At 35.9% G+C, this 20,690-nt stretch overlaps 3 protein-coding genes across 6 annotated transcripts; 1 reads left to right on the top strand and 2 right to left on the bottom strand.

Moving 5' to 3' along the window:
• The first annotated feature begins 1,063 nt into the window (after nucleotides 1-1,063).
• Nucleotides 1,064-3,579, top strand: LOC121751197 (mitochondrial import inner membrane translocase subunit PAM16 like 1-like). Of its 3 annotated transcripts, none has more exons than XM_042145912.1 (5): nucleotides 1,064-1,300; nucleotides 1,937-1,990; nucleotides 2,520-2,607; nucleotides 2,862-2,992; nucleotides 3,110-3,579. In XM_042145912.1, exons 2-5 carry the CDS (start codon nucleotides 1,988-1,990, stop codon nucleotides 3,233-3,235), a joined length of 348 nt encoding a protein of 115 aa, XP_042001846.1. In that variant the 5' UTR covers nucleotides 1,064-1,300; nucleotides 1,937-1,987; the 3' UTR covers nucleotides 3,236-3,579. The 3 variants fall into 3 exon arrangements, with proteins under 3 accessions (XP_042001846.1, XP_042001845.1, XP_042001847.1); XM_042145911.1 differs by having other exon boundaries at nucleotides 1,065-1,296; XM_042145913.1 differs by having other exon boundaries at nucleotides 1,095-1,180.
• A 282-nt stretch (nucleotides 3,580-3,861) lies between these two features.
• LOC121751196 lies at nucleotides 3,862-6,067 on the bottom strand. Its single transcript, XM_042145910.1, has 3 exons — nucleotides 5,807-6,067; nucleotides 5,007-5,117; nucleotides 3,862-4,426 (listed from the first exon to the last, which is right to left on the bottom strand). The coding sequence occupies exons 1-3, from the start codon at nucleotides 5,921-5,923 to the stop codon at nucleotides 4,154-4,156; spliced, it is 501 nt and encodes a 166-aa protein (XP_042001844.1). The 5' UTR covers nucleotides 5,924-6,067; the 3' UTR covers nucleotides 3,862-4,153.
• A 1,647-nt stretch (nucleotides 6,068-7,714) lies between these two features.
• Nucleotides 7,715-16,098, bottom strand: LOC121753411 (protein BONZAI 1-like). Of its 2 annotated transcripts, XM_042148711.1 has the most exons (16): nucleotides 15,898-16,098; nucleotides 13,808-13,855; nucleotides 12,190-12,338; nucleotides 12,056-12,104; nucleotides 11,796-11,852; nucleotides 11,253-11,438; nucleotides 11,017-11,151; nucleotides 10,653-10,714; nucleotides 10,474-10,576; nucleotides 10,282-10,396; nucleotides 9,465-9,541; nucleotides 9,251-9,388; nucleotides 9,007-9,171; nucleotides 8,699-8,812; nucleotides 8,479-8,575; nucleotides 7,715-8,385 (listed from the first exon to the last, which is right to left on the bottom strand). In XM_042148711.1, the coding sequence occupies exons 1-16, from the start codon at nucleotides 16,039-16,041 to the stop codon at nucleotides 8,291-8,293; spliced, it is 1,734 nt and encodes a 577-aa protein (XP_042004645.1). In that variant the 5' UTR covers nucleotides 16,042-16,098; the 3' UTR covers nucleotides 7,715-8,290. The 2 variants fall into 2 exon arrangements, with proteins under 2 accessions (XP_042004645.1, XP_042004646.1); XM_042148712.1 differs by lacking the exon at nucleotides 12,190-12,338 and having other exon boundaries at nucleotides 15,898-15,935.
• Between the last annotated feature and the right edge of the window lie 4,592 nt (nucleotides 16,099-20,690).

Raw genomic sequence — 20,690 nt, 5'->3', positions numbered from 1 at the left:
GTATTTTTATCATGTCAATCAGACTTTGTTTTGCATTATAAACTGAGCCTAAATCTCCTATTTGTAGATAGAGAAATCACAAGATGTTAATCATTTTGCTTTATTGATTTCCCTAATTTAATATACTCCCTACGTCCCATAAAAATATGTGCACTTTCCATTTTCATCTGTCCCATAAAAATATATGCATTTCATTTTTGAAAAGTTGTATCAATTTAATAATGTAGGTCTCACCATCCACTAACTCTACATTAACTACCATTCTACTCACATCTCTTACTTTACCATATCATTTTTATCTTCTCTCTTAATTTATCAATTTTGTCTTAATTCTCGTGTCATCTCATCCGTTCATATTTTTATGAAACGGAGGAAGTACTACCATAGAACTTTTTAATTTCTTTTCCATGCTAATGTGAATTCAAGTTCCTCGTGTAATAAAATTAAGAGTTCCAATTAAAATGCAACTGTTATGGAGGTGGTGAATTTTTTTAGCAAGACTAGAGTTGGGGGGGCAAATATGTAGCAATTGAGTTTGGGAGGGCTATAAATAAATAGTTCCAGATTTATTGGAATCTAAAAATAATATCTCAATCAGAAATTCTATTGTGTAGGGTTTGGGGATATTTTCCAGTGGTGAGATATGGACATGTGTGATCTCTTTTGCTCCTGTTTATGTAATGTGAATTTGTTGATAAAGTCAAATTTCTTGACTTAAATATCACATTGTTTATTCATCTAATAACTACTAAAGTACTAAATGTTAAAGCACTGCGAGTATACCTCATCAAATTGGTGCTAAAATTATAGGTGGTGATCCTCCACAGCAGATTCCTCACAAATCAATAAAATAATAGAGTATATATTTATTTGATTTATTTTATGTAATTAATTTTCTCTTACCTAACAATCTAAATACTCCTACCGATCAATTTCTAAATTCACGAGTAATGTCTCATTCTTAGTGGGATAAATTAATTCATTTCAAGAAACTGATAATAATTTTAATGATATACGAGAAAAGAATGGAGTTTTTATATTTCTGGAAGTTTCAAGAACTTTTCATATAAAACCAAAATAGTCTACACAGATGCCGCCTTCTTCATCAACAACCCTCACACGAGATTAACTCTTTCCCAAGAAATAAAACGAAACGAATCGAACCTCATATTTAATTTAGGTCGTCGAACCCTTTCGCGAATCCTAAACACAGAAAAACTTCCTCTTATTCTGCTCTGATTATTTTTTTTTGTATTTTAAGATACGGATTCTGTTCGATCTTCTCTTGAACGTATTGTAGGTCTCTTCTTTCTCTTTTTTTCTCTTTTGTTGGGATTGTTCCTAGCAAATTTGGTTTTCTGATACATTTTCCCTTTGATTGCTTTCATTTGAAAGCACTAAAAAGATTGATTGACGATTATGTAACTTGTTATTTGATTAATTGAATTTTATTGATATGCGCTTATGTGTCGATATGTTTTGTCAAAGAAATGGTGGTTTTTTGTTTTTTCATCGGTAATTTCAACTTTTGTGTGCAAAATTTTGCTATGTTTTTTTGCCGTTTGCTTTTCCCCTTGACGATTATGATGAACGGCTGCCTTAGGTTATCTGATTATAGCTATGTTCTCTGGAAAAAAAGATTGATTCTTGGGGAGCTTTAAAGATAAATGATGTTTGAAGTGATGGCGTGCTGCAAATTTTGATTTTGAGAAAAAATAAATTAACGTGTCCTCAGGGTTCACCTCGTTAATATAATTGGGTTGAGTTCTGTGGTCATTCGGTGATTCGAGCTGGATCTGCAGATTTAAAGTTTTGTTTTAGTAATGGATTATGTACTTAGATATGAATTGGGTCTTACTTGTAACTTGTATGTCTGTTTTATCCAAGTCTGTACAATTTAAATTGTCGAATCTTATGGATTCTTGTTTTGATGCAGGTTATTTGGAGCTCATTAATCGATTGGTGATTGTGTTTTGCTCTTCTAGCCATGGTATGTATCTGGGCCTGACCTGGTTTTCTCTAAAATAAGGCATAGATTTGCTGCAAGCATAGGTTCTGTACAATGTACAATTAGAATGACTTCTTCTAGCTTATATATGAAAATATGATGGAAAAGTATCTCAAACTGACTGATTAAACTTTCCAGGATTAGGAAGTGTTTTAATGTATTAATTGTAGTACATAGTATTTTTTGCGTTTTCACCACTTCAATTTCACATGCTGTTTCTTGGATATAGCTGGCGAAAATTCTTTTTGATGATTGTCTTGCATTTCTTGTTTACGGCGGTTGTTGTGTGTTCTGTGTGTTTATTTTCTACTTTCTAGAGCCCCACACTTTATAAATTATCCAGAAATTTGATTTGCAACATTCTATTCTGCCGAGGCATTGTAATTTGTAATGTATGATGTTATAGTTGGATCACATACTCGAAACATATTTTCCGCCATCCATGATATGATTTTGAGAAGTGTATGTAGTATAATTTTCATTGCAACTTTATGGTGTTATGTGGTTGCAGGCAGCTAGAATTCTTGCTAACTTGATTGTCATGGGTTCTGGAATAATGATCAGGGCGTTTGCTCAAGCATATCGCCAGGCACTTGCAAGTAAGTTTTTTCTTTGGGTTATTCACTAATTATTCCTGTTAGTGCCCAATTTGACTATTTTAAAGCTGTTGAAATGTGTGCAAATAGTTTTTATGGGGAGAAATAAGTAAGTCTTTGGTGCTTGTGCATGGAGTTGCAATTTTCTTCCAAGCCAAAGAATGAATTTAAATGAATGCATTTTATGCTTTGGCATTTTAAAGTGAATCGATCTCCCTCAATCATCTCTGACACTATTTTCTCATGGTGTATTGCAGACGCCTCAAAGACTGGTGCTGCACAAGAAGCAGTGGAAACTATCAAAAGAGGTAGTAAAATGATGACTGAGGCGGAGGCTAGGCAAATTCTTGGTGTCACTGAGAATACACCATGGGAAGAGATTGTGAAGGTCTTCTTCTTTCTCTAATTTCTTTTCTCTTTTTGCTTGCTTTTTAGATAAAAGTTGGGTTTTCATATATATGGTAATAGTAATTCAATGATTAAAAATCTCCCTTAAATTTATCAGAGATATGACAAGTTGTTTGAGAGGAATACTCAGAGTGGCAGTTTCTATCTCCAATCGAAGGTGGTTAGAGCAAAAGAATGCCTGGAAAGTGTTGAGAAACCAAAGCAGCAGCAGAACTCGAGTTAAATCGTTTTCTCCTGGTTCGTGAGATATCTCTTACTGAGCTGTGAAATATAGGGTAGTTATATTACTCTCGGAGAAGATCGTTGTTTCTCATATAATTCTTTTTGGGGTTCAACGCCTGGAATATGGTACAAAAAGTTTGAAGTGGCTGAATTTCATATCTTAGTTGAGGATCGGAATGTGCGATCCTACTGCTGTTTGTAAACACAACTTTCGTATCCTAGCTATATCATTATATATGTGCGGTTAACGAATAACCCTTGTAACTTTTTTGCACGAGCTAGGCTGTTTATTCAGAAGATGGCCTATGTTCTCATAGCTATTGATTTGATGCTCTTGGTTTGGAAGTGTTGTATTTGGTGCGGATGTCCGCATGGTGCGGATTGCACACGTGTGTCCTATTAGACAAAACCTGCTCTAGTGAGACACTCATGATGTGTCTTATCAGGCACTCTAAACGTCCGTAAGACAGTTTTATGTAAAAATTGCAACTACAAAATTAAGAAAATCTTGCAAAAATTGGGCAGCTAGAACCATCACTATTGACCACTTTGGTATACTTACCAAACCTAATCAAGATTTTTTGAAATTGACTAAAGTATGACTATAGTTCGATCGACTTAAAAGAATGTTTCCTCCTTAACCTGGAAGGTTAGATGTTCACTTGAACATGAACTATAAAAATATAATACACAGAAATCATCATACAGAAAATGCAGCTCAGAGAGATCATTGCTACTTAGTAGTAACAATCAACATAGTGTTTTTATTTCAGCTCAGCATACAACTGATTTGTGTTGCTGTACTGTTGCCCAGAATGCCTACTCACGTCCCATCACAGTAATGGCGACCCTAACTAAGCCTTTGAAAATTGGGGCAATGCCTTGTAATTCAAACAAGTGCGAAAATTGTTTTGAGGATTCATCGCATTCCTGACCTCTTGTCAACACGTTCTGGTTCTGGTTCTGGTTCCGCCTCCTCAACTTCTTGGTCTGCTTTTGCATTCTTTGAATTTGCAAGTGCTTGTGCTTGTGCATCTGCATCTGCTTCTGCTTCAGCTTTTTCAAGTAGAGCCTGTCTTTGCATGGTTGCCACCATCTCTCTCATTGTCTTCTCTTCTCCTTCAAGCTGAGCCTTCATAATCATTTCTGCTTCCTTGTCAATCGGCTTGAAGTAGTCCTCTATGGCTGCCTCCTACAAATTTTTCACCTTATATAAGTGGACTAGAGATAACCAAATATTGCTGGCAAGAGATACAGGACATAACTTCATCATGCCTCTAGATGAATAGTGAAAACATGAACTAAAGGTGCGAAAACACTTGTCTTCAGTATCAAGTGTGAAAGGATGCAAGATGTTATTCTATCCAATTAACAGACACCAAATTGAAACTCGCCCTTGACATAGACCACGAAGCTGTCTAGACAGCATATACAGGAAGGCAGAGAGAATTGAGCATCCAGCTAGCTATTAATTGCCTGGTTCCAGTACCAATGTGCAAAAACAAGAGATTGCCTAATTTCTTCCCTGACAAGACGAAGATGAAAATCTATCAAGATTCTAATGGTATATGGGTGGGTAGCTTTCAATCATTTGCTCTCTATAGGAAGGTCGGTGGTTACTGATTAATTTTAAGAACCACAATTCAAGATAAAATCCACATCCATGAATGAGTAATATTGGTCTAGAGGAAAACGTTATCCTCAAATTTCATAACATTATAGCCCTGTAACTGTAAAATCAGGCAACAAAACTGAAGAGTTGAGAAACTTACTGTGTCCTCTAACTTCTTATTCAAAGACTGCATTTCCTGAACCATCTTCCGCACCTCTGACAAAATAATCTGTTCGGGTACCTTATTAAGAGCAGCTTTCCTTAATTCTGCCTGTCAAATGACAAGATAACAATGTAAGAAACAGGACGAACCTAATGAATACATTAACTGGTAGATACATAGGCATGTAAATTGGAAATCTAGTTGTTCCCACCTTTTCATTTGTAACTAGATGTGCATATACATAACTCAGTAGCTCACAGTCCATGACAAATATCAACCCAACTACATGAAAACTATCTTCAGAATGTACAGTTTGTTAAAAGCTGTATATCACCAGCAAAAGGTCATTTGGCAAGACAAAGCATATTATGAATAATTTCTGATCCCAACTCAACTGGCTATGGCATCACAGTGGTGGTAACACAACAGACATTTGCAGCTTATATTATCAAAGCCTCTATTGTTGTATATCAAAGAGTAGCCCCTACCGCCAGCTCAAGCAAGCAAATTTCGAACAATTACATGAGCTTCAATCACTCATACCTAGAAATTCTTCATTTTCATACTCCACGTTGCGCAATTCAATAGTATTTTTGTTCTTTTAAATCAAAGTAGCTGCATTAATGACAATGATCCAACAACTCCACTCTAGCAGTTTATTTCAATTTCAATAATTACAACAGAAAATACTACACTAAAAACCCATTTCATTTCATCAAGGATGTAACTAAGCAATAGGTGACTGCAAAAGTATAATGAAATAAAAAAAACGAATTTAAGTCAGAGCAAATTGAAACCTCCTGGAGACGTTTCTGAAGCAGCAATCTGTAAGATCGGATTCTGCGCTCTTCGTATCCGGAAAGAACCCGAGCGTAGAACATAGTTTTCTTGAAGAATTCCCTTACTTTATCCATTTTATTCCAATCACCCTCAATTACACTTCTTCTTTCTTCGTATTTCTTTGATGTATCAGAAATCAGGATACACAGTTTCAAACAAATCGTTTAAAGTTGAAACTGAGATGGGATTTTGGGCGTTTCAGAAGTCGGATTGCGCAAAGTAATGAAAGTAATGTTTTATTTTATTTTTAGACTAAAGGCTCATTTTGGTCCTTAACATATATTGCATTTTTTGATTTTGGTTCAAAACATTATCTTTTGAATTATTCGATCCCTCACAAATAAAAATGGGTCACATTTGGTCCATTTTGGACGATTTCGTCAAAAATTTGACGGAAATTCCAATTTTGGACGGAAATTCAAAAATTTGACGGAAACATGTCAGCTTCCAACTCCCGGTGTTCTGCCGCTGCTGCTCACTGTCAAGTCTTCTTCTCTCCTCCTCTCCCTCTCCCTCACCATCGACCCCTCCATCGACCACCTCCCCCTCACCCTCGCCGTCATCCAGGCACCCTCCGCTACGGCTGCCTCCCCCCGCCGCAGTTCCACCTCCTCCTCTCAAATCGTGGCTGCGGCAACACCGGAAGGCGTCTACGGGGGATTGATTGCTGAGTTGAGCGAGGCGATGAAGGTGGACGTCGTGGCAGAGGTGGTGAGGGAGATGATGTAAGGAGGGGGTGAGGCTGAGGGATGAGACGATGATGACGGTGGGTGAGGCTGAGGGATGAGATGGAAGGTGGATGTCGTGGCGGAGGTGGTGAGAGAGGTTTGGGTTTAGGGTTTCCGTCAAATTTTTGATGGAACCGTCCAAAATGGACCAAATGTGACCCGTTTTTATTTGTGAGGACCGAATAATTCAAAAGATAATGTTTTGGACTAAAATCAAAAAATCGCAATATGGTAAGAACCAAAATGGGCCTTTAGTCTTATTTTTATGAAACGAATTCGATCAAATAAGTCTATTAAGTCGATAGAGGAATTTGGAAATGCTATTAAATTTTAAATTTAAGTGGGGAGATGATCAAAGTATAAGTGTATTTAATATTAAGTGTATAATTAGAGAACAAATCTTAGCCATTAGATCAAAATGATTTAATTCACTATACGGGCGATTTAAGTAGTGAACTAAATCACTCTTATAGTAAACTAAATTCGTGTTCTTTACTTATGTATTTAAGTAGTGGTTTAAGTGTATATTAGAGAAAATTAGTACTCCACTATGTGAGATTAAACTTAACTAGGTAAACCGTAGGACTATAACAATTTTGATAAAAAAAAGAACCTAGTTTCGAGTACTATTCAAGCAAGCAACTGTAGATTTCATGACAAGACACGGCGAAACAAACTATGACAAAAAAAAATTTGGTTGAAATGGGATAATAACATCATTCATAAAATTTGATATTTTAATAGTATACTCTTATTATTTTTTAAATTCATAAAAAAATTACACAATTCAAACAAAATTCATAGTTGATTCTTGAGACAAATAACTATAATTATAATTGATAGAGTTAGAACATCGAATGAGAAATTGATCAAACAATTGCAACATTAACTAAACCATCAAAGTAAAGAGGGATCAACTCAAAGTATGAGCAATATATAATCAAGTTCAATTCACAACGTATGCGACTCAATTCACAACGTATGCGACTCAATTCACATTCTAGATCTACAGTTACCTAGTGATACCGTATAAGATGAAACAAAATATTGTGGAAGTACTTTGTCACATGTAATAACTACCATCCATCAAAATCATGAGAAATTGCTAACGCATATTACAATACTACTTGGCAAAACTTCATCAAATCCAGCAGTATAATCTAAAACATTGATGTACTTGATAGTTTATACAACGCATAAAACAGCAAAATCAAATCCATGAAAATGTAGATCAAACCTCAAATTGTGGTCAGAATTTACATACACCGACAGCTCCCTATTACAACCATGCATCAATAATTACTGCATCTACTTATGAAAGAAGTATGATTTCTACTCCAATCGTAGGCAGCGATGACAAGTCGAAAAGAAACAGTATCCTTTGCATAGACGAGTCGGAAGATTTCAGATTTCAAGAACCGATGCAAAATGTTGTGATTGTATCAAAATTTGCAACAATTCATGTCTACGTGAGAACCGTTCACAGATTTTAAAAAAATGAAACTTCATGCTACACAATGAACAAGAATGGTTTCTTTTAGCCATTTCCAGATTTATGAACCCTGACAAAGTTGGGCACGTTCCGTGGAGAGATAAAAAAACCTAACCAGGAACTGGACATAGATCATTCCGGTGCAACTGTCATAGGCTCTGGAAGCAAGCTAGGCACAAAATATCCAGAGTGTAATTTTGTATTTACAGTTGTAGATTTGATTATGCAGTTGGGCCAAGACCTCGAGCTCGCACATAAGTTAAAAACTGTGTCGGTAATTCTGCTAGAAGTGATTGAACGACAGAGTCTTCTCCACCTGCATTTCAATAACACCCCGACCAGCTCAGACTACTGAATATGCTCTTATAAGAACAGTATATTACTGGAATTCAATAAATTTGCTCCTTACTTTGTACATCACGGAAAGGAACAAATTGGACAATGTCGCGTGATGCAACCCGTCCCGATGAACTTTCGAGTCTCTCCCCTTTGTCGGCGTCCAATATCTGATAAATGAATGACAAAATATTATTCAATAAGTATGTGGGAAATGAATAGAAGAATATAGATTCACTGGTTAAGGGAATAACCCAATCAAGTACAAATCACACAAAAAGAAAGGCATATACCTCCATTTCTTTGAAATCAGCTCCCCCAACCCCAACAATAAGTATTGACAATGGCAGATCAGATGCCATAACAAAGGCATCCTTTGTTTCCTGGAGGTCTGTTATAACTCCATCCTGAGAATTAGTATGGAAAATGAATTAGTGAAAGGTGAGGTCTGTGAGGATACAATCAGATTTACTTACGATATCAGTGATTCTAAAAATGCAAACTTCACTCAGGTTCTCTATACAGCATATGATCAGGTAAGCTAGAAGTCTAGACTATAGAGCATACAGCAAAAAGTACAAGTTCAATGTTTTTAACATACCGTGATAATCAACAAAACAAAATACTTTCTTTCATTTCTTGCAACAGATCCACTGGCTATCTGAGCTGCCTGCATAACTACATGTCCAAACAATGTTGGTCCTGCTAATGAGACATTAGGAAGAGCGTTTGCATAAGCCACCATAATTCCATGGATTCCTTCAACCTGAGAGGAAATGGAATGATTAAAAATGAAAGTGGAAACTTAGAAAGAATGCTTGATCAGTACGTAGTCCCAGCTTCACCTCACAATAGGTACTGCTGCCATTTAAGTTAAAGCAGTGAGATACGGGACCATCAATTGGCCGGGCTCCGAACCCCCAAGCAGGAAACTTTTTATCATAATCGTAGAACTGCAGAACTCCTCCAACTTCCAAAATTGCCTAAACTAAGAGAGAGCATATTAGCGTTTTATCTTCAAACCCAGAAACTGAAATGATAATACTGAATGCATCTCACTCTCTGATATGCATTTGGTCTCCCTGATGGATCGATATAGTGCAAGGAATCAGGTAAGCGTGGATTACCATTTGAAGCTGATTTAAAGATATTGAGAGTTAGTAACAACCTCATCAAACACTAGGATAAAAGAAATTATAGTACTGCGTATATGGACGCCCATACATTGCACGCAAACTTAGGACAGCCACAAGTGTGAAAGCAAGAAACAGAGAACTCTTCACATATTAAAGAGTCGCCAAAAAAAATACTCCCTCAGTCCCGTGTTACTTGCACTATTTTCCTTTCTGCGCGTCCCAAGTTATTTGCACTCTTTCCATTTTTAGTAAAAATTATCACCTACAGCCGCAATTGTTGACTTTGCTATACACTCAGTCCTTAATCTCCGTGCCGAAAAGCAAATGTGCGAGTAGCCCGGGACGGAGGGAGTAGTACAACTTGTTAACTTATGACAGCAGTGTCTCTTCCATTATACTTGGCATATGCTATATAAAATATTGCATCATCAGAAACCGGATGACCTATTACTTAGTAAGGAGGACATTTTCTGTTCATTGTATAAAGATCCTATGACACAACAAAAAATTGTCTGCACACAGCACCAAGGGAAACAACACAATCATGGTAGCATATTTGAAATCTAATGAACTGACCGCTCAATCAAAGAGAATCCAACTCGGTTTGTACCGGCTTTCATCATACATGACACAACCAAACAGAAGGAAAGAAAAGTTGAAAAATATGTAAGTTGAATATCAAGAGGCACTCAACAATCAAATCCAAAGGAAAGCATGTTTAGCATAGACTGAAGGTATACCAGTGAAATCAATAGCAACCATAAAATTTAGCTCATATCCTCCAGCCAAATAATCGAGGAATGTGTGCTGGATGTTCTCTGAATACTTATCCACAATCAACTGACTCTTTAAGACCTACAAGAAGAAATATGCAACTTTTAAATAGTTACATATATGCTGAAAAAACTCTTTCTAAACAGTCTGTTTCTTACCTTGCGCTGGTGATTTTGCCCAACTGACGTTGGGATAAATAAATTTTCTACGGCGCCGGTAGAGTGCAGCTTTTCCAATTCTGCCAGTGACTTCTGAACTTTTCTGAACAGTTACAGCTCGGAGTCAGTGTAGGCTAGAAAACTGTTACAGAGCTGGTTAAGTAAAGATAGCTGCTTACCCCAATAAAGCATGTTTTCCATTGCTGTTGAAGTCAAAACATTCAATAAGTAGTGGGCTGTCCTGCATTAGATAAACCACGTTAGGTAGAAATCTCCATGTAATTACTGAAAAAGAATAAAGAACATCTATACATGGAGAACTAAAGATATCACAATCCAACATTATTATTCATGATTAGCTTTATACAAATGATACGCATAGAATTTAACATCTGAAAGAAAATCTAGAATCTAAAGCACTGTATTTTCTGTAACAAGCTTGGGTAGCAACTCTGTCTACTAAATACTATTTAATAGAAAGTAAAGTTTCATGCTACTCAAGTGACAAGTGACATAGAGACTTTCTAGAACCATCATTTGTACCTTGCTTCCTACTTGCTGAATACTCAGGAAAATTGGCTTCCATGTTGGTTCATGATCATTTTCCAGGACTTCAGTTTTACAAATTGGAACTAATATTCCATGCTCTGTAGCTTTTGATATTACAAGAAATGGGTCCTGACAAAAAAAAGGGACAAAGATTTTAATGAGTTTTTCTGACTTCATACAGAATCTGATATTCTGATTATGAGATAAACCAGGAGAAAGAACTCTCTTACACTTTTTGAGAACAAATCCTTGGATTCCAAGTCTGAACATCGCAATATCAACTCTACTGTAGTCTTTGACGCAACACTTTCTTCAGCGTAAACTGTAAGCTGGCCACATTTTCGAGTATGGCCTGGAGCAGAAACTTCTTCACGTGCTAGATCTACAGTTACGGTTCTGTATAGTTTTGCGGCAATCTACAAAGAGGAAATGAGGGAAGTTGGGTGAAAATGAAATCTTATGAATGCTATATATCCATTGGAAAATGATTAAAAGGTCCGAAGCCTAAAACAGATAGGTTATGGATATAGAGTCAAGGATTGCCCATTATCCCACCTCAAAGTCAAAGGACTGCACAAGTACCGCTACGGCTTCATGGGGAAGATATTATCAATCAACCATTAAATACAATTTAAAAAATTAGTTCCTAGAGCAATCACAGGAGAGATGGGAAGAGGGGTTTGTTTGTAACTGTAACGAAGTTGTAGATTTTATTTTCTCTACACATGTAAACATTATTAAATGCAAGAAACAGAGATGAAGAATAAGCATACCTCAGATAACATGCAAGTAGCCACACCAAGAAGCTGCTGCTCCTCTAGCTTAATTGCCTATAGCAAGAAAAGAAAACAAAACCGAATAAAATCAATCCGGTATATCTTGTTCTTATGAAATAGGCAATGAAGATAACATAGCGAGGGACATCAAAGTATGATGTGACGTTAATGAGAGATAATAAAGTATTGTTGGACATTCAGTTAAATTTCCACTCTTTGTAACAGAAAAAAAAATTTAATAAAGGAAAGCATTCAACCTTCACATCCATCCCATGAAACTGAGTGTCGACATCATAGACACGTAACCTGCAGCAGAGGAAGCTCTTGAGATGCATAATACAAAATCATAAAAATTATTGGGTATAAAAACTACATTCACAATTAAACTCACACCAAATTCTGCACCATTTCGAATTGGTAGGTAACAGTAAATTTTTTAATCCATTTGGGACTCAATGAATTCAGAACTACTTCTGTCCGACCAAGCTCGCGTAGCGAACCGTCACTTCCTTTGATATACAGAACCGCCATAGGATCACTCTAAAATTATACAACGATAGTCAGTGGAAGGTGAGGGTGTCAAGGTGAATCCATTAAATTTGTCCAAACAGCATCATACCCCTCACCAACTTTAGTAACCAAATTCAAGAATAACAGGTGTAAAAGAAAAGAGGTACATCATAATCCAAAGAAACTGGATACAACAAACAAAGAAGTCTTGAAAAAGGTCATGATTTTTTTTAAACAAGAAGTGATAGAATTTTCCTTGTATATATCTACAATTTTACCGTTAAATTAATTTTGTACATTGCATGTCTATGTGAGTGTAATTTATAATACAAATAATAAAACATAAACAAGTAGTAGTACTCCCTCCGTCCCGCTTTAGCAGTCCCAAGCACTTTTGAGCATTCGTTTTGTAAAAATGATAATAAATAGTTAAAGTGGAGAAATGGTAAAGTACGAGAGAGAATAGCATAGATAAGACTCTTCTCTACAGTATTCTCTCTCTTACTTTACCATTTCTCCACTTTAACTATTTATTATCATTTTTACAAAATGAGTGCTTAAAAGTGATTGGGACTGCTAAAGCGGGACGGAGGGAGTAAGCATTGCAGTAACTGATCTCAGTAGTTAAGGTCTGGTGTAGTTTAAAAATGTTTATCAACATGTAAAATATGAGAAAATGCTCCCACAGTCCCTTATAAGTGTTCCCATAAATTTTCAGTCTGGGTTACTAAATATTAGGTAAGTGTGTGGATGAGTGGAAAAGGGGGCCATCATTTACTATAGGGTAGTGTACTGTATTGTAGTAGTATATTTTAGTTTAGTGTGTAGATGAGTTGTGGCATTGTGGGCCATGCATGGTTTGTTCTGAATAAGTTGATATAGTGAGAGTATAATATAAAGGGTTTGTGGTGGGTAGTAACCAAAAGTGGAACTGGAACACTTTGAAGGGTAAACTAAAATGGGAACACAAACTTGAATATTATCTCATATACCAAACAATACTCCCTCCGTCCCATTAGAAATGAAACGTTTTCCTTTTTGGGTTGTCCCATTAAAATGAAACATTTCCTAAAATGGAAACATCATCTCTACTTTTTTCCTCTCTTACTTTATTCTCTCTTCAATAACTCACAAAATAACACTATATAAATCCCGTGCCGAAAACCAAATGTTTCATATTTAATGGGATGGAGGGAGTACTTTATACGCCTTCATTTTTACATTATCTACATTTTGGCCCGAAAATTGTATCTCATTGTTATTATCTTGTTTATTCCTAACTGTAAAACCAAACGGGTCCTTAAGTTACAATACTAAAAAAACTAATTCTAAAATCAAAATCAACACATTTAAGCTTATAAAGGTAAACAGACATGCATAGACTGTGAACACATCAGCAAGAAAAGAAAAGAAGAAGCATTCAGAAAATGATACGGTATTCTAAACGAAGAAATGAATATAGTTGAGATAGTTCTTTTTCTGATAAATTAAAAACAAACCTTGGAGAGCACATCCCGATCACGTAAGTCTGTTGCAGAGAGAGATAGCTGCAAAATATTTTAAGTTTGATCAGAAGCTTGATAAATCACCAATGAAACAAATTTCAGCAATACAAGTGAAAAGGCAAGAAGTCATTAAGATGATCCAGCCACGAAGTCATACATTGCAAAATATGGAGCATCAACAGCAGAAAACAGGACACGTTAACAAAATTGCTAAATGAAAATGCAAGAAGTCATGAAGCTGATCCAGATTACCTAAGGACAGGCAGTTATAATTGTCTCTATTTAATTTGTTATAGTCCACCTTTGCACCAATAACTTGAGATGAACAGTAGACTACAAACCATCCTAGTATAATATCGCATGTCTATGAGTGACCTAAGGGACAGTGTGTTTAAGAAAGTAAAATCCAAAGTAGTGGGTTAATTGTACTCGGATCACAAGAAGATTGTATAAGCAAGGAAAATATATATGTTCACATCCTACTACAATTTTACATACATTAACAGCAAGCAAGGCTGCAAGAGTGACTATTTAAAACCCTGATCACTTTCTAATGTGTTGTCAGTGAGATTTTATTCATTATAGCCACATGCAAACTTTATACAGTACAGATTTATTCTGAGAGACAGCCCCAGAGAAGAGCTCAGATGCCTACCTGGGCCCAATTTGATTCAACATCTCCGATACAATATATACTACCGAATATTTCAACGTCTGAATTTCCAGGTGTGGACTTAATAAAACACATCTCATACTGAAGCACCATTTCTCCAGCAGGTCTTGCCAACCCCTCACCCCCAAACGAATACTTACATTATGGACTACCCTAACTAATTTCCTGAACTAGTACCTTGTACTAGTAGTTTGTAGCAGTACTTATCTTAGGAACTTGTGCAGAAACATGTCCTATGATACTTGAGCATTGCAAACTCTCCAGTGCCTCCAAGGAAAATAGGGATCAGTGACGGTATGCATTATGCATATGTTACCAAAAACACCTAAAATCCACCTTCAGGTACTAATTGCTATGCCAGAGTTCCTGATACAACCCCATCCTATAATCTGACGTAGCGCTAAATACATGGTATTACTCATTGTAATAATGGAGTGCTCATTTCAGTTGGAAGAAGAAGAGAAGAAGAAGGAAGCTCGGCTTTGAGCTCGGCTTTGAGTTCGGCTTTGAGCCGAGAAGACAGTTGGTCTTGAGCCGAGTAGCAAAGGAGTTCGGTTTGTGTACCGAGAAAGGAGTTCGGTTTGTGAACCGAGAAGGGAGCTCGGTTGTGAGCCGAAGAGAGTGCTCGGTTGTGAGCCGAAAAGAAAGTTCGGTCTTGAGTCAAGAATAGAGTTCGTCTTGAGCCGAGAAAGAAGAAGCAACAGTTCGGTCTTGAACCGAGAAGGAAGTTCGGCCTAGAGAAACTAGCCGTTGGAGCAGCAGTTAGTTAGCCGAGATGTAGCGGTTATTCTTCTTGCTTTCTTGATTCTTCTTGTAGTTAGTTAGTAGCAGTTGCTACGTGATTAGAGAGCTTTAAATAGCTCACCATGTATGTAGTTTAGAGATAGAGTTTAATCAATAAAGAGTTTTCCAGTTTTCTCTCCAAGATTATCATCTTCAATACTCAAAGTGTGAGTGTGTGTGTTTCCTGCATTGTGTGATCTCATACAACAGTGAGTGTGTGTGTGATCTTATTAAGTGTGTGAAAGCCTTGTGTGCGTAAATCCCAACACTCATCCATTTTGGCTATTTTTACAAATTCATACTTCATTCCTCGAATTAGGATAGAACTACAAACGAGAACCTAATCACGCTCAATTGCTCAATCTCCCCAATAATTTTCCCTAATACGCGAATACCAAACTAAATGTCTGCGTACGAAATCACAACGCGGAAAACAAGTTAGCCAACATTTCCAATTGCAGTAATCCAATTTCAATTACCTATGCACCATCAAAACCTAAACAAACACACACATAAACAAAAATAGCAAACTCTACCAAAAAAAAGTCAAAATACAGTTCAGCAAGCAAATGCCGAACACATAATCGATTGAATACACATATCCAGTGTGCAAACAATTAGCACGGACCTCGATCTGAGAGTAGAGACCATTGTAGCCGCGAGACTTGAAGAAGGCATCAACTGCTTCGTTAGAAGCGTTAGCTGCTGCGCTGGAGTTGGTGCCTCCGACCGCCGTCTGCCCTCCGGCCACGTCGGAGCAGCAATTCCCCATCGCCGGCGTCGCCTAATTATTGGGAGGGAAAAAAGAAAAAAGAGAGTAGCAGCTAAAATTACGTAAAGATATTTTACTGAGGCGTTGGCAATAATATATAGAGCGAGCGCGGTGAAGACAAAAGAGAGTGAAAAGAGTCAGAGCAGCTGTGAGGCGGGGCCCACCTGTCTTTGAATGTCCACGCGGTAATAAAATTACGTCATTCCAAAAATAGTAAAGCTTTCATTTTTAATTGAACATTTGATATTTTTAATAAATTTAAAATTTGATTGTAACATTTATGGATTTAAACTTTGCAGTGAATTTTGCAATAAAATTAATTTTTTTTCGAACTCATTCGAAAATTCATTATAAAGAATAAGTTCATAATTTTTTATTAAATTTTAAATTCATAAAATTTAAGTAGACCAAAATATGTGATTTAAGAAACAATATCCTAATTTATAATTTGTTCTATATGTCATAATACAAAATCTCTCATTTTAAACACTGATTATTTAGGAGTATTATTTCTTTTCACCACGGGTTTTAAGATAAAAATTGGTAGAGGAAAGTTAGCTAAACATTAGTCTCTTGTATATATACCTCTATATAAGATTATATTAAAATGACAAACACTTTTAAAGTGACAATGTACCACCAATAAGAACTCTTAGATTTATGTGCTGATTTAACCTTAGTCTGTCACGTGACTGACTTACTTGCTTATATATCTTAGATTGTTTGACTATCTTTATTGTCGTATCACATATTGCTTAGAAATATATGCTAAGTTGCTTGCATATGTATTGCAGATTGCTTGTCTATATTGTCATTTTAAATATGATGTCACCATAGTGCTCTTATTTCGTATCGCAAATTAGTTGTATATGTATCACAAATTGGTTGTCTATGTATCACATATTATTTCCCTTGGTTGTTATTTTAACTATGGTGTCGGTGCCATCATAGTGCACCCCTACATCCATATATATATATATATATATAGTCTATATATAATGATTTAGGAGTATAATCCTACATCCCTATAGTGTCACCATAGTGCACTCCTACATTCAAGAGGAGAAATACTCCTCCCGTCCCACAAGAATATGCATTCTTTCATTTTTAGTTCGTCACATAAGAATATGGACTTTCTAATTTGAGAAAGTATTTTTTCTCTAGTAAGGTGAGACTCATTCTCCACTAATAATATTTTAATTATTTTTTCTCTTTACTTTTCTCTTACTTTATCAATTTTATATTAAAATTCGTGTCAAATATAAGATGTACTATATTATTTGGGGACGGAGTGAGTAATAATTAGATCAATTGGCGATATTGCAAATGCTTTAGGAGACATCACTTTTCGGTCACTTTTGGTTGTGATTACTTTAGCATTGCACACTGTACTTTCACCTACTTAATACACTATTAACCAGAAAATAATCATAAACTATGAAAAGTTATTAGCAATGTTTGCTTTAGACTGTTTGATTAGTGATTTTCTATCTTGTTCACATTTTTTCTCCTACTCTCTTTAAATAATTTCTCGATAAGAATTAATCTCATATTAATCTCTATTAAATTGGTGCTTTCATTAAGTTCTCATCCTCGAATTTATTTACTCTTATTCTACCATGTTCGTTGTGTTGTTAAGCTCCTCTATTGCTACTTATTTTTCTGGTGTTAATCCCGTGGTTTGATTTTCTTTCCTAATTTATACATGTTATAGATATGTATAAGAATATCATTGATGTGAATCAAATTGTACATTTTTATTCCCCTAACTTTACATGATTTATATAGTTTGATGCTTGCAAAAGTATGTTTTATGGTGTAGGAATGAAGCTCGGATGGTGAAAAGGTTGTGCAAATGGCGTCGTGAGTTCAGAAAGCTCGGAAAATGAGTCACCCGGCCGGGTGAATTTGTGGGGTTGAAAACCCACCCGGCCGGGTCATATTTGAACGTAACTCGGAGTCCAGATTTATCGTCCGGTCGGGCGATGTCATCTTTCGGAACGCCCGGTCGGGCGTTTCCCTGCGAGCCATCCAGAAGCCTTTCGCCCGGTCAGGCGATTCCCTCTTCTAATTTCGCCCGGTCGGGCGTTTTGGAGTTTCAACTGCAAAATGGCAGTTCTAGCGGCAGTTTTGAGGATTAAAAACGAGAAAAATCATAGCAGAAAGGGGGAGGACTCCTAGGGACGACTTGGACAGAGATTGGAGAGAAAGAAGAGAGGAAGAAGAAGAGAAGAGGAAGGAAGGGAGATCCAATCTTCATCATCTCGGAGGAGATTTACTACCATCTACACATTGAGTTCTATGGTTCTTCTCGTTTGGTTGTGGATGTGTAACTAAACTCTTCTGTTGCTCCTAATTTGTGAAAGATGTGAATTACTTTAGGATTCTATGGATTAATATTATTCTATGATATTTTCTACGGTGCTTTTTACGTTGAATTATAATTCCGGCCTGTTTTATGATTCAATCTTGTCTTTTAGCCAATGTCTCTTTAACTTGGTTAAAAGGTGGAAACGTAGATAAAGAGTTTGAGATTTGTATCGTGTTCAGCATATGAATCTTGGATAAGCTGATTTACATGTCGTTACAATATTTGTTGGACATTTACTATGCGTCTGTAGGAATGTTTAATTGATTTTGTAAATGAATCATGTACGTTGGAACGTAGAAGTTGGATTAGAGCTTACTATGCGTCTGTAGGAGTGATAATCCGACGAGTACGAATTTGATCTTAGTGTTCAGCAAGGTTAAATTCAAGCATCTACGAACATGTTCAGTGTGAGTAGAATGAACGAGTTTATTACAACTTTCATTAGATTAATCTTTAATCCTTAGGTTAATTGGTCCGTTAAGTTAATTCACATCTGGAGCATATTAGGAGCAACGCTCTCAATCTCTTGAGTTTCTCTATTTTCGCACTTTAGTTTGTAAATTTAGTTTATTAATCTTGTCAATTCTCGTTAAATAACATACGACTCCCTGTGGTTCGACACTCGAAATACTACAATCGACTCTGTACTATTGCAGATAGATTGTAATATTAGAGCTATTTAATTAAACTTGTTTGATCTTACACTTGATATTTAAGCTCGAAAAAATACACATCAATCATTAAGAAGAATACAGAATTAAATTATTAATCTCATTTTATTTATGACGCCTCGCTACGCAGAGATTTTCTATCTTATTCATTTCTAACACTCTCTTCAAATAATTTCTCGAATTAACCTCATATTAATTCATATCAAACTTCGTAGCTATAATTAACATTATTAGGAAAGACGCACCTACTACTCCCTCCGTTCTATAGTAGTAGAGGCATTTCTTTTCGGCACAGAAATTAAGAAAAAAATGTGTAATGTATTAAATACAAAGATATTAAAGTAGGAGAGAAGAAAAAATATAGAGAATAAATAAGAGAAATGGAAAAGTAGCTGAGAAAAGATGTGTTGACTTTTACTAAATAGATAAATGACTCAATTACTATGATACACTAAAATGGTAAAATGACTCTACTATGAAATATGAGGAGTATAATGGAGGGTAGTAGCACGAAATCGAATATTCGGTAATTTGAATGTTGATACGATGTTGCAACTTGCAATAATACCAAGTAAATATATCAAGGAAAGTAGATACTTTTACAACTGATGACATGGAAACACGTATGAAATTTGGTGGCGAGGTATATAGTTATGAAGTCAAGGTCGAAGTCAAGGTCAACCACTTTAGGCAAAAGAATAAAAATGTAGTAGTGGGCAATATGGCCTTGTACGACGATAAAGAATGTGCCTATTTCCTCTTTTGGCTAATCATGCCCACCGAGAAGATTTGTTGGATCAATTTTTAGTCCAAAATTAGATTTAGAGGAACCATGTAGTATATCTTAATTTATTTGAGTAGTGGACTAGAGATACATACACTGATAGACATCTTCAATTCTGTTTACTGCTCATGTCTTATATACTCTTATAAATATAAAATAATAGTATTACAAAACATGCGAGACCATATAACAAATTGAATATTGGTTAATGTATAAGAAAATATTGCGTGTGAACTAAATGAAATATGGGGCTTTAGTTAAAAGTCACAAATTTTGGTAAGATATATATGGGGCTTTAGTTGAAAGTCACAAATTTTGGTAAGATATGGCATTCACCATGATAATTGTTTAATGCAGAAGAAAATATTGCGTGTGAAACTAAATGAAATATGAGGTTTTACTTGAAAGTCACAAATTTTGAGTATTTACCAGGATAACTCTTTATTCATATAACATATTACGTTTACCAAAAGCAGTAGAGAAATCACTGGGAAGTACTTAGAGGGTGAAAAATATTTAACGAATTCATAGCGAAAATGATGTGGTTGGAACTCATCTAATTTACCCGTAAACTTTCTCTATACTGGTAAAATGGTGGCGTGGTGATCGCTAGTGGTTGGAGTTCGCTCGTGGCATTTCACTGATGGAGGATACATACTGAATCACGAACGTAGCTTCTATTAACACTATGTTATTCTCTTTGTGTGTGCGCGTGCGGTGCAGTGTGTGTGTTTTTTTTTTCTCACTTCCCAATAAAATATATCCAGTTTTTTTCGACTTTCAATTTTTATTATTATTATTATTATTTTCATCCCAAACTTCA

This window comes from Salvia splendens, chromosome 10, assembly GCF_004379255.2.
Source record: "Salvia splendens isolate huo1 chromosome 10, SspV2, whole genome shotgun sequence".
Lineage (NCBI taxonomy): Eukaryota > Viridiplantae > Streptophyta > Magnoliopsida > Lamiales > Lamiaceae > Salvia > Salvia splendens.
Note: the sequence above shows the minus strand (reverse complement) of the source record. Positions and strands in the feature narration are given on the sequence as shown.

Coding starts and splice junctions, on each gene's coding strand:
- LOC121751196 (XM_042145910.1), bottom strand. CDS start 5,923: ATGGATAAAGTAAGGGAATTCTTCAAGAAAACTATGTTCTACGCTCGG. Junction 5,118..5,806: donor TTCAGAAACGTCTCCAGGAG/GTTTCAATTTGC, acceptor GTCATTTGACAG/GCAGAATTAAGGAAAGCTGC. Junction 4,427..5,006: donor ATAAGAAGTTAGAGGACACA/GTAAGTTTCTCA, acceptor AAAAATTTGTAG/GAGGCAGCCATAGAGGACTA.
- LOC121751197 (XM_042145912.1), top strand. Junction 2,608..2,861: donor ATATCGCCAGGCACTTGCAA/GTAAGTTTTTTC, acceptor GGTGTATTGCAG/ACGCCTCAAAGACTGGTGCT. Junction 2,993..3,109: donor CATGGGAAGAGATTGTGAAG/GTCTTCTTCTTT, acceptor TAAATTTATCAG/AGATATGACAAGTTGTTTGA.
- LOC121753411 (XM_042148711.1), bottom strand. CDS start 16,041: ATGGGGAATTGCTGCTCCGACGTGGCCGGAGGGCAGACGGCGGTCGGA. Junction 11,152..11,252: donor AGGATTTGTTCTCAAAAAGT/GTAAGAGAGTTC, acceptor TTTTTTTGTCAG/GACCCATTTCTTGTAATATC. Junction 9,172..9,250: donor GCAGCAGTACCTATTGTGAG/GTGAAGCTGGGA, acceptor ATTTCCTCTCAG/GTTGAAGGAATCCATGGAAT.